A 12,666-nucleotide genomic window follows, 5' to 3' on the forward strand; every position below is an offset into this window, starting at 1 on the left:
TTTGATGTGGACACCTACAGATGGTCGAAGCCCAGGGTTTCTGGGACAGTTCCAGAGGGGAGGAGCTACCACTCAGCCTGTGTTTTGGGAAGGGTCATGTACAGTATATTCACAGTGCATGTACCCAGACTACATACACTAATGACACGTACAAGTTGGACACCACCACTATGGTCTGGTCTTTAATTAACAAGTTGGACACCAGCACAATGGTCTGGTGCAGCACAATGGTCTGGTGGTCCAGAGGATCCAGAGGAACACCATCAGCTGCTTCGTGGCACTCTGCCACCATCATCGGGACAAAGATGTTTGTGCTTTTTGGTGGCTTCTGGTCCCAGGACAACCTCCTCAGAGTATTTGACACAGAGACCAACCGCTGGCTGAGCACGCCTTCTGGACAGCTGCGTCCAGAAGGACGCTTCGGTCATTCAGCCTTTACCTACAATGGAGAGCTGTACATATTTGGCGGCTGTAACATAGCCAAGGGCAAGACCCTCAGTGATCTGTGGAAATACAGTCCAGAGACCGTCTCCTGGAAGGAGGTTGCACTCAATGGGAAAGGCCCGAGTTCAGTGTATACAACAAACTTTGAGTGCTTTGTGCCAAGATGTAGGCCAGATGCAGGCCACGCTTCAGAGCCCGGACAAAGACAGATGTTGGAGCTTAGCTACTTCCAGGAGCAACGCTCAAAAACGCCTCCAGTTAGAGCCTGATTTTCCAATATATAACTGGAGCTGTTTTTTTTTTTTTTTTTCACCTGGCATATTTTAAGCCAATTATTTTTTTTACTCCTCCCAGGGAAGTAGACTAATCATATTGTAGCTAGCCTAGAATGAATAATCACTAACGGTTGAGTCTTCTTTCTTTTGAGAACCTGTGTGACCAAAATGCAAAGCATCCGACACCTCCTATATGCAGATCTACAAGCTCACAACCATAATTCTAAGACTCTGATTATTTACTTCCACTCTTCAGCCATGTTCTAAATGGCCAATCTACAAGCTCAGACACATACACGCACATGCGCACGCACACCCCCACACACACCCCACACATACACGCACGCACACACACACACCACAGCCTACCTTTGCTTTCTGCATGACGTTGCCTCGTGTGGCAGTGGTGCAGAGAGACGGAGGTCGTTTACGGAGCTCAGATGCCGAATTGACAGGTATGGTCTCACTGTAAACCTTCTCCACCTTACTGCCGTGTGCCTGGACACACGTACACGCACGCACACACAAAAGTCAATCAATAGAATAGCTTAGTACAGTGTTTCTCAAACTTTCAAATTTCAAGGTCTCCCCTTAACTCTGACAGTGTACAAATGGAACCAAATGAACACTTTACGGGTTCATTTGGTTCCATTTGTACACTGTCAGAGTTACAGACTTGTATGGGTCCCTGGAATCCACTTTGAGAACCAGTATAACACAATAAACCACTTGTGGCACAAAAACATGACACTGTCAAAAGTTGGACACATATACTGTACATTGATTGTAAGCATAGATAGCAAACATAAATAGCAAAGTATTGGCTAGTAACGTTTTCATATTTAGCGTACAGTAGTATGATATTGCAGTCAGCCTATTACCTTGGCACTCATTCTGGTATCAGTGGGCGGACCCAGCGCTCCTCCAGCCAATGACTTCTTCAGGTTTTCCTTCACTTCTGTCAATCTGAGTTCTAGCTCCACCCTCTCCTCCTCCTTCTGTTTGCACAGAGCCTCCAACCGAGCCAACCTCTGCTCTGCCCCCCGGGCTACACACGCACGCACGCACGCGCATGCACACACACACACACACACACACACACACACACACACACACACACACACACACACACACACACACACACACACACCACGCACATGCACACACGCACAGTCGCACACACAGACGTACAGTATAGTATTGGTATTGCAGTGGTACATACATTGGAAGTTTAAATGTACCGGTAATTGTGGAGCTGTTAGTATCAGGGGTCATCCGTGGCAAGTTTTAGATTTTCTGTTTTATACACCATTATACTTATCTTTTTGGGTATTATGATTTTTTTTATTTTTTTGTCAAATATGTTTTATTGCCAACAGATTATAAAACATTACAAAATGTTGTCCGAGTTAGTTTTCTGTTATAGCAAAATCAAAGAAAGAAGAAAGAAAGAAAAGGAGCAAGAAAGCAGACAAGGAATAGAGTATTATGATTTTTGATCATAATATCCAATTACTGAATGTCAAGTCTCCAGGTTTTCATCAGAATATGTGACACAGATTTACTATGACACTATGGCACATTAGGCGTCCACTCGGACAAGTGGTTCTCAAACATTGTATTTTAAAGCAGGGGTTTTCAAAGTGGGTGACGGGGCACCCTGGGGTGCCGTGACAGCAGTCCAGGGGTGCCGCGAGATAATTTGATAATATTTAGAATTTATATGGACACTTAAAAAATATATTTAGTATAATTTATACTTGAAGTACAACGTTATTTTCAGTCAGTTCTAACCAAAATGGCTATTATCGCAACATTTTCCTCGCAACAATCACTAAAATATGCTATAAATATAAGGTGCTGGGAGTGAAAATTATGAATATAACGTAGGGATGCCTTGGATGAAAAAAATATTTATGGGGTGCCCTGAGCCAAAAAAGTTTGGGAACCTCTATTTTAAAGGACCCCCATAACTCTGAGAGTGTACAGTACAAATCCATTTGTTCCATTTGTACACTCTCATAGAGTGATAGACCTGTTATGGTCATTCATGGCTAGCTCTTTATGTTTCTTATTATTGTCCCATAATTTTGTACATCCATGACAAAAATGTCCCCCACAAGCCAGCATGGCGCTGACCCCTGGTCAGTATACATATGTATTTCCCCACACACCTGTGCCACTCTTCAGCGCCTCCTTGGCCTCCTTCTTCTCCTTGCGGAGGGACACCAGGGTGCTTTTCAGCTTCTCCTTCACCTTCTCCAGCTCCTCCTTCTGTCGCAGGTACCTCCTGGCGTCCTCCTCCGCACGGGTCTTCCCATAGCGCCCGTACTGCGTCTGGTTCGCACCTGTGAGCGGTGGCAACAAGTCCAGAGGAACAACAGTATGAGTATCATCCATAAGCGCTACCTTACCTTTTGTGAGAAGAGGAGCAACTATAATAGGTTATTGTGAAAATGGTGTAATTTCTTCCTTATTCATGGTCTGAGGCATTTTGTTCAAAGCGAGCCACTTGTGCAAACTACTGTAGATGTCAATCTTGGAATATGAAAAATCATAACTCCGGCCACGCACCGTACTTAAGAAACATAACTCATGGCACTGTGTCTAGGCTTCTGGTCACCCAGCGGTATTGCACCTATTTACAGTATGCTGAATGGGACAGGGAGACATGGAGACATACAAAGCTAAAGGTTGGGAGCTCACCGCTCCAAAAATACCAAAGACATTTTCTTTTTAATATTGATGTTATACCATGAATAAAATATTAGCGGGCCCACTTTCAATATCCTCATGGCCCACAGGTTGAGATCCACTGAACTAACAGGCCTAATAATAAAACAAGTAAAGGGCAAAAAGCGACCTCGCCCTTAATAATGTTTATTTCCCCAAAGGGATATTTGTCTTCACAAATCTGTTCGAAAACAACAACAAAACCAACACATTACCATATAACACAAAAACAACATATCACAAAAACGAAACACGAGGTCCCCCCTGTACACAGAAAACCATCCAAAACCATTAGTGTGTCCACCAAGTGTCCACCCCTCCCCCCTTGCTAGAACGCCTGGCGCTCTTCTAAAATGCTCATCTGAACACCGCTTGAGGGTGGAGCAATTTTAAAAAGTGAAATGAAGTGAAATTAAATTAAAAGTGCAATGCGCTGTGAGCATGTTCTGCTCACAGCACATTAGTAGGCCTACGTTTTTTCAACTCTTGCTGACCAGATAAAAACGGCAAATGAGCAGTTTTTTTCCACTTTTTTTAATAAAAAGTTCCTCGTCACGCTCCTGGCGTTTCTAGCGTAGCGTAACTACACTCAAGGGAAAGAAACACCTTGATGGACAGAGCCACTAAGTCAGTCAATTATTCTTGAGTTTCAACCACAACCTGCCAGGTACTCAGCAAAAGGTATAGGCTAAAAATGTCTGATGGTGTCGCATGCTGAAAATAGCCAATCTACAAGCTCTACAACGCATCGCGCTGCCAACACGTTGTGAGCATGTGAGCAGCTTATAGCACAGCAGCCACCAAGGAGACACTCAGGCAGGCAAAGTAGTTCAGTAGTCCAATGAAGGCTCAGCTGTTTTTGATTGATGATTGATGATTTCGTTTTTTTTATTATTATTATTTCTATTGTCAAATCAAATGAAATCTGCAGTCTGGAATCTGGATACACTGGTCTCTAGAGTTTAACAACCCGTAATAATAGGACGAGGTTGAATGTTCAACCTCGTTGAACATCGGTCTGCTATATTGTTAATAGCAGACCGATCCACAAGCTCACAACACGTCGCATCGCAACGTGGTTGTGAACTTGTGGAAATAGACAAAAATAAAACAGGGCTAGAGAAACGTCCTTAATTCTTATCTTGCCGGGGACCTCCTGCATGGAACCCCCCCAACCCCCCCCTCAAGGACCCCCTGCTGTGGCGGGTCCCCCCGCATCGCATCCCACTTTGAGAACAGCTCGGGTACAGTAGGTACACACCTCCTGCCACTGCCCTTGACCAAGGTAGTGGCTCTACAACTGTGTGAGTGTCGGTCCCCGGGCGGCCACCGCAGTGTGGCTCTGCTCACTGCTACTGAAGCACTTTAGACCATTACAACCGGGAAAGTCATTTTAGATGTTTAGCTATATACAGTATATCGTCACTGTCGGGCAGAATCCTCGTACTGTATCTCTAAGTTTCAAATGTGTACGTTTTTTCGCAAAGTAAAGCACAAAGTACAAGCAAAGTACAAGTACGTGTAGATCGGCTGTTTTCACTAGTTTAAATCATTTTTAAAATGATATATACAAAACGAACGGTTTTGGATATACAAGGTTTCCACCCGACTACGACGATATGTAGCATATTAGTTATTCCCAAAAATAGCAGATATACAAGCTCACAGCGCGTCACTTTGTGCCACGCCATGAGCTTGTGCTATTTTTTTGGAAAAAGTGAGACAATTTGTGAAAATCTTTGAATATAATACTGTATTATGTAGGCCTACTGTATATTTTTAAGCAAACATTTTTAACTCAAATCTTCGCTTCTGGTGGTCCCTGGGACAAAATATTTTGAGATGGGGGGGGATCGGCAGCCAAATACATATAGCCTAATTTTGGGGGTCCTTGGCATGCAAAGGTTTGATATAGAAACATACATTTTTTTAAGAAAACTTAGGATTTAGAAGACATTTTAGGGTGTTAATGGGTTAGTTAGGATGGGTCAAAGGCAGAGGAGAGGACACATCCCCCCCTCCCCCCCTCCTCTCACCCCCCCAAGGGGGAATAATCAAGTAATTCACATTAAAAATAGCTGGGGATTCCAAGGTCCTCGGTGTGAATCTATGAACAGAACACAGTGCTGAACACTCAGCATTGATTTTAGTGTCGTGGTCGTAGCATAGCTCTTAGTATTCATGCAGGAGCAGACTTAATGAATACCCACTGGAGGCATGTCTCTTGACGGCTGCCTGCTGTTCTGTCTTATCAGACTCTCTGCTGGAGAAGGAGGCATGGCGTCTCACCTGGCCCGGCCTGCTGCTCTCTGCCGCCGCCTGCTGGTGGGAAGGGAACACAGCAACACATTCTTTTAAAGCCATGGTCTTCAACAGGGGGTCTGGGACCTCTAAGGGTAGTGGTTCTCAACCTGTGGGTTGGGGGGTCCCCAAATTATTTGGGGGGGTCCCCAGATGATTAACTTAATGTCCAACATTGTTTTCTCACTCAACAGTAAACAAACCAACATAAGGTTTAAGTGTATAGAGGGTATCTGCACATTTCTAAAGTGACAATTTAAGGACATTTTAATACCTCAGTCTAAAAGGACAAATCAAACATTGGCCAAATTGTGAGCATGTAGATCTGCTATTTTCACAATAGAACCGTGTTATACGAAATGTAATGCCTCAACTCTTGGTGCTCGTCAGGGTCAGGGGGTCCCCATCCCAGTTAAAATATGATTATTTTGGGGGTTGCGGCCTGAAAAGGTTGAGAACCACTGCTCTAGGGGGTCCTCAGAGTTACTATAGGGGGTCCTCCAAATCTTTGAGTGATAGAAACTTTGTTTCTTCTTTTTATATTAACCACTCGAACGCTAGTGTCCATATTCTGAGAACTTTAGCAAAAAATAGCAGATCTACAAGCTCACAATGCCTTGCGCTGAGAGGCGTTGTGAGCTTGTAGATCGGCTATTTTCGGGAAAGCGGTTTGGTGTAGAGGGGGAAAAGAGCAGACTAAGTACAGTGTGAAAGGTCAAGTTTATTAAGTATTGCCGGTTCAAGTGGTTAAATATCTGAAAACACAAATTGACATGAATCCAAAATACACTGATGATTGTGCTGTCAAACGATGAAACTATATTGAATCTCTGAAAAGGTTGTGGGGGTCCCTGCTTCATCTCTCGCTCAACTAAGGGGTCCTTGGTCTGAAAATGTTGGAGACCCCTGTTTTAAAGTAGTTTGTGGTAAAAGAAAGAATGAAAAGAATCTATGTTTGTGTGTTTGACTGATTGAATATTTTATTAGACAAAAATGTAAAACAGCCAATACACTTAGTCTAAAAGGATTACACCAAAAATGTCCTTGCGGTCTTCTTTCCAAGTAAGTTTCCATGTAAGTTTTAGTTTTTCATTATTTTAAATTAGTTTCACCTGTCATGTGATGACTGATATTGTTTTTTTGTAGCTAAAGGCCAAACTCGTGTTTCGTCTTTTCAGACTCTACCTTAGCCCATAGCACTTACCGTAGCACTTGCCCTTGCCTCGATGAACTTGCAGGCTTATGCAAAGGCTAAAATGTAAGTTAGACAGCATGTTATGTAGGCTGATGAGAAGTCATTGTTGTGCTGGCATCCTATATTATGTATAGCTTCAATGTACGTTTTTTTTTATTTTTTATTCTACTGTTAGAGATAGATGATAGGTTCTGATAGGTTTGAAGTTACCATGGCTTTGTATAGGAAGGGGGTGTGTCTGATAAAATGAATATCAAATATCTAAAGGAAAAAAGGTTGAGAACCACTAACTAACAGCAGAGTCAAGACGAAACATGTTGAATGTTTTCAACGATTTAGCCACTATAATAATTATGACTTTTTATGTACTTCCGCTCTTGTTAACTTTTTCCTACATTTTGGAGTGCCTGGATTGCTTTTCTCTTTACATTATTTAAACGTGTTGTAAAACTTTGTCATTCATATTTAATTTATATACTAATGTAATTGCATTTTAGAACAGTTTGACAAATGCTCTTATCCAGAGTGACTTGCAATAAGTGCAAAAGCAGAACAGTAGTCAATAATGCAAGGGTTAGAAAAGACTGTAGAAAAACACGACAGGAAAAAGAAAAAAGTATGACCTGCACTAAAGAGGAAATAGGAATCATACATATGACGTTGTTTTGTTATAACACATTTGACTTATATTACTGTGATTGGACACAATGTCAACGAGAGATTGTTCCAGGCCACAACCGTAAAGCCTAATTTCTATCACTAAATAAAAAATAAATTATGTTTTTGCTAGGAGAACCTTTTTTGGTGCTATATAGCACCTACTGTATTTTTTTTTATAACATGAGCTCTATTATTAGATTGTCATTATGTGATTTAAAAGTTGAGAGCAAAAAAATATATATATATATATATTTCATTTAGTGCTTTCTATCGTTTCCAGGATTTCTGTGTTTGATGTGAGGAGAGACTCGCCCCAAAATCACTTCTAGGCTCATTTTCCTACTTATGTTGATCCAAAATTACTGTCCATGGGGTCTATTAGGCACAAATGCTCCTCTTTTCTATTTGTTGCGGTCAATAGTGATTTTCTTTTTTATGAATGTGTTACTAGTTGTCATTGTAAACACATTCATGACTTGGTTGTCCCACACAAGCCACCACAATCTCATAAATAAAGTTTTGGGGTGAGCATTCGGCACAACTGCCAATCAAAGTGACTGTACTGGCCAATCACGGGGCATCTTTTCTGGCACTTGGCAAAACACATAAAAAGCCTAACATCTGTTTAGCAGAGTGTGATGGCTTGTGTGGGACAACAATGTCATGGATGTGTTTGTGATGACAACTAGTACAGTAACACATTCAAGAAAAATAAAAACACTTTTGACCACAACAAATAGTGTAAAAGCGATAGGCTTATAGGCTCCACTCTAAGTCTAAGCTATGAGAGTTGCCGGGTTCTGCAGGTGAAACTGGACAACAGGGGCATTTTTGTTTAATAGACCCCATGGACAGTAATTTTGTATCAATATAAGTAGGAAAATGAGCCCAGAAGTGATTTAGGGCGGTGTTTGAGACCTTGACATTTGAAAGTTTGAGAAACACTGTACTAGAGCACTTTTGCTATGTGTGTCCTTAACCTTTGCATGACATGGGACTAAATCATCACCAGCCGCATGTAGACACATACATAATTAAATATAAATCCACCATATAGCTTACGTGCACTGTATGCATTTCACGGTGAAATGAGAGGCGCCTTGAATAAAAATATCCACCAACTGGCATCTGGCAGACGAGAGCAAAAGGAAAAAGGACGAAAGGACAGAGCAACGCTCCAGCCAATAAGCCGAACATGCTCTGAAAAATATATATATTTTATATGTATATTTTAAATATGTGTATTTTTCAGAGCTTTAGTTTATTTTAATGATCAATCAAACGACTGTGTTCCGACTTTGATCAATGAAACCAACGTAGTACAATTTAAGTTTCTATTTATCGATATCACAAAGGCAACTTTTTTTGTGTTTTGGGGGCCCACTTGCACCAGTGGGGCCCCGGCCCAAAAGTAGGGAATCGCTGTGATAGAAGAATGAAAATAAGACGAGGGAGTGTGTGTGTGTGTGTGTGTGTGTGTGTGTGTGTGTGTGTGTGTGTGTGTGTAGGTGTGGGGGGGGGGGTCCCACACTGGGTGCCTTGGCGTTGCACAATGCCAGGAATGCGACAGAGGAATACGATGGTATTTCAGGATCAACAGGACTACACACACATGCACTCACTGTCACACAAAGAACAGAGACACGGAGCAGACAGCGTTTCCTCACCGCAACACTCTCGTAAACCTCGTCGTACGTCCTGGAGTCTGGCGGCGCCCCGTTGGACGACGATGTGACGTTAGTGGTGGTAGCCCATCTGAGAGACAGACAGACACACAGACAAAGAGGATCATATCATTCTGCCAAAACCACTTGAACCTAGCAAACATTTCTGCGAAGTGATCTGGTGTAGAGGGACATTCTTCCAGAGCCCTGGGGGAACGGCAGTCAACGAAGTAGGAAGAAGCATTTCTCTATTCCCCATGTGTACTTGAGCTGGTTGGGCTTTAACTTGTGATTTGTCATGACAAAGGATAACAGTGTCTCGAAGCAACTCGAAGACCGAGCAAAAGAAAAACACAGTGGGTTTCACTTACATGTCCAATAATGTTCATGGAATGTAAATAAGTGTTCATGGTCAGAGCTAGGGATGGGACGATAAGCGATATTATCGATAAAAAACACTCATGATGATCGTATCGCAGAGATTACATTTATTGTGAAATCGTCCTCCGACACTCACTGGGATCAATTCACATTTTATTTGCCGAGCTGCATATCCGGTACCATTTAAACCCTCTATTGGTTAAATGCACTTATAATATACATACTTGATACAGTCTTTGTTTCACTCTTTACCAAATCTATTTGCCAAAAAACTACAAGCTCACAACGCATCGCAAATGTTCCGCCCCAGGATAATGGATGCTGGGGATATTTTGATTATCGTGATAATATCGTAAATCCCGATTTCACAATAATCGTGATAGGACATTTTCATATCGCCCCATCCCTCGGCAGAGCCGAGTAATATCTGACTAATTCTTCCATCATCACTAGCAGGTTCCACAGACAGACAGACAGTATGGTAGACTCACAGGAAGGAGTTCCTGGCAGCGTGTTTGATGTCAGTCAGAGTGTCCACGTCTATGTAGTCATAGTGGAGCTCCTCGGGCAGGGTGGAGCTGCCTGACTCTGCTAACAGCACACCCAGCCAGCGCCCCATGTCCTCTGAACAGCTGGCCTGGTGGACAGATAGATACATAGATACCTTTATTATCCCAAGCGGGGAAATCAGTTGCCCAGAGGCAGCACAGCAGTTAGAGCAGGGGTGGGCAACTTTGATGATGGAGAGGGCCACTATATTTCCACCTTCACTCCAGAGGGCCACATTGCATATTGCTACGTCCTACTTTGTCATTCTATAGTATCTCATACAAAAGAAGCAAAAATAGCAGATCTGCAAGCTCAAAATGCATCGCGCTGCTATGCGTTTTGAGCTTGTAGATCGGCTATTTTTTGCTTCTTTTGAATTGGAATCCTGAATTATTTTTTGTTATTTTTTAATTGGAATCCTGAAATGTAACATTTTGATTTGACAAATACGTTGGACATAAAAGAAGACATTTTAATACTACTATATTAGTCATTAAGCTACTAATATAGACTGAAGGAATTAAAGCAGATCTTGGTTGTAATTGTAACAGCTGAAATCAATAATATATCACTATTCCGGTATCAACCTGCGTGCCGCATTAAGTGAAGGTGGGGGCCGCATGTGGCCCCTGGGCCGCTAGTTGCCCATGTATGAGTTAGAGGTTACAAAGTTACAGAGAAGAAGTACTGTTGTGCACAGCGAAAAAACTAAAGCCAAAAAAAAAGAATCAACAATACAGAGCAGTCGTAAACGTAGAAAAAAAACAACAACAAAAATATAGTGTGTCAAGAAGAACACAGCCTGGGCTGGCTTCCAATTTCAGGCTTTTGATCGGGTCGGGAGCGGATGGCGTCCTACGTCATTCTGTAGTCAAAACGGACTACACTTTGGCAGGAAACACCAAACCGGAAACAGTTTTGACGTAGGATGCCATCTGGTCTAGACCGGATCAAACGACCTGTTTAGTAAACAAAGACCAGGCTTTCCCCCAGAAAGCCTGGTGACGCGAGGTTAAGAACAGCCAATGCTAGATTGTGTGGATGATTGTGAGATTGTGATGATTAATCTGCAAAAGGTGGGATATTATGCATAAAATAACTGCATTTAAGGTTACATGTGAACACTAGGGGGAGGCAGTTGCCACTGATGACCCAAATAACGTGGACACACACACACACACACACACACACACACACACACACACACACACACACACACACACACACACACACACACACACACACACACACACACACACACACACACACACACACACGCTTATTTAAGATTTTAGATTTTTTGCTTTTCTGCCTTAATTGATAGTTTTCAGTGAAGATGGACAGGAAAGCAAAGGTCGCACCAAAGGTCATCGGTAACGGGACTCGAACCCACAACGCGCTGTCAGGCTACATTGAGTCTATAAGTGCCCGGACCGCTTGGCCAGCGATCCGGGGTCTCACCCTAGTAATTCTGATGCCCAAAAATATCATTTCACCCCAGAGACCTGGAGCTAAAAGCCGTTGATTAAACAATAACGTCTACAAAGCATATTTGAGAGTCACTGTCAGTCCATAATATACTTTTAATTGTTTCATTAAAGCTCTTAAACCGCTTTTAAACCACTTCAACCCTACCGCCCCTATTCTGGGGGGCGGTAGGGTTGAAGCTCAGTTCAAATATGATTATTTTGGGGTAGCCTGGGTGCCAGACTGTTTCGCTCCATCCACGATTTGTTTTGTCTCTCCGGGAGACAAATGATTCAGTTGACTCGTATTTCAGGAAGCAAGTTGTGACGTAGGCGTCGTCGTTGCTGATTGGATGTTGTTCCAACGAATCAGAGTACGGTTATCGTAGCAACGTCATCATAAACACACTCAGCACACTGGTGTGATTGACAGACATCACCAAAGACCAACCGGAAGCCACGGATGTGTGAATCCCGCTTCTATGTCCCACCTCCCCTTGGAGATATTTTTTTCCAGACTGTGATGCGGAGAGACAAAACAAATCGCTGAACGGAGCGAACAGGCTGGCACCCAGGCAAATTTTGGGGGGGTTGCGGCCAGAAAAGGTTGAGAACCACTGCTGTAATGTACGGTACCTCCAAAGCCACCAGTTCGCTCCCCCCCTGCAGGATGCGGAAGGCAAAAGGGTGCTTGGGTCCCAGGCCTCCTGGCACCACCTCCGCCCCTCCCAGGGCCACGGAGATGACGGGGGGCCGCTGGTCCCGGGGGTCCCTCTGGAGGTAGAGGGTCCTGCTGTGCACCGCACACCAACGCTCCCTCCAGGAGCCGCTCACACACACACTCAGGTAGCCTGTGGACATAGGACAGGAAGGACCAGTGTTACTTTGTTCAGCAAATTCAGATTTTGTCTTATTCTTACAGCTCATCTGCACTGCCCGCCAGGCACGTGCACACATAGACATCAAAGGGAGCTTGAGCCCCTGCCCTTTTTATCGTC

At 43.2% G+C, this 12,666-nt stretch overlaps 2 protein-coding genes across 6 annotated transcripts in view; both read right to left on the minus strand.

The window, feature by feature from the left end:
* hspa4a (heat shock protein 4a) overlaps positions 1-12,666 on the minus strand; it is a 460,486-nt gene that overhangs the window by 105,876 nt on the left and 341,944 nt on the right. The gene's annotated exons all lie outside the window — the stretch shown is intronic.
* Positions 1-12,666, minus strand: part of LOC308304494 (actin filament-associated protein 1-like 1) — a 57,965-nt gene that overhangs the window by 4,864 nt on the left and 40,435 nt on the right. For 3 of the 5 annotated variants that reach the window (XM_080749099.1, XM_080749101.1, XM_080749098.1), the window contains exons 12-18: positions 12,305-12,519; positions 10,145-10,290; positions 9,276-9,363; positions 5,663-5,774; positions 2,894-3,067; positions 1,601-1,767; positions 1,089-1,217 (exon numbers count right to left, since the gene is read on the minus strand). In XM_080749099.1, the coding sequence (XP_080605225.1) occupies positions 1,089-1,217; positions 1,601-1,767; positions 2,894-3,067; positions 5,663-5,774; positions 9,276-9,363; positions 10,145-10,290; positions 12,305-12,519 (1,031 nt within the window). The remainder of the gene's footprint in view (positions 1-1,088; positions 1,218-1,600; positions 1,768-2,893; positions 3,068-5,662; positions 5,775-9,275; positions 9,364-10,144; positions 10,291-12,304; positions 12,520-12,666) is intronic. The other 2 variants (XM_080749102.1, XM_080749100.1) reach the window with 1 other exon arrangement.

The sequence above is a fragment of the Nannobrachium achirus genome (assembly GCF_963921795.1).
Source record: "Nannobrachium achirus genome assembly, chromosome: 19".
In the NCBI taxonomy this organism is placed as follows: Eukaryota; Metazoa; Chordata; class Actinopteri; order Myctophiformes; family Myctophidae; genus Nannobrachium; species Nannobrachium achirus.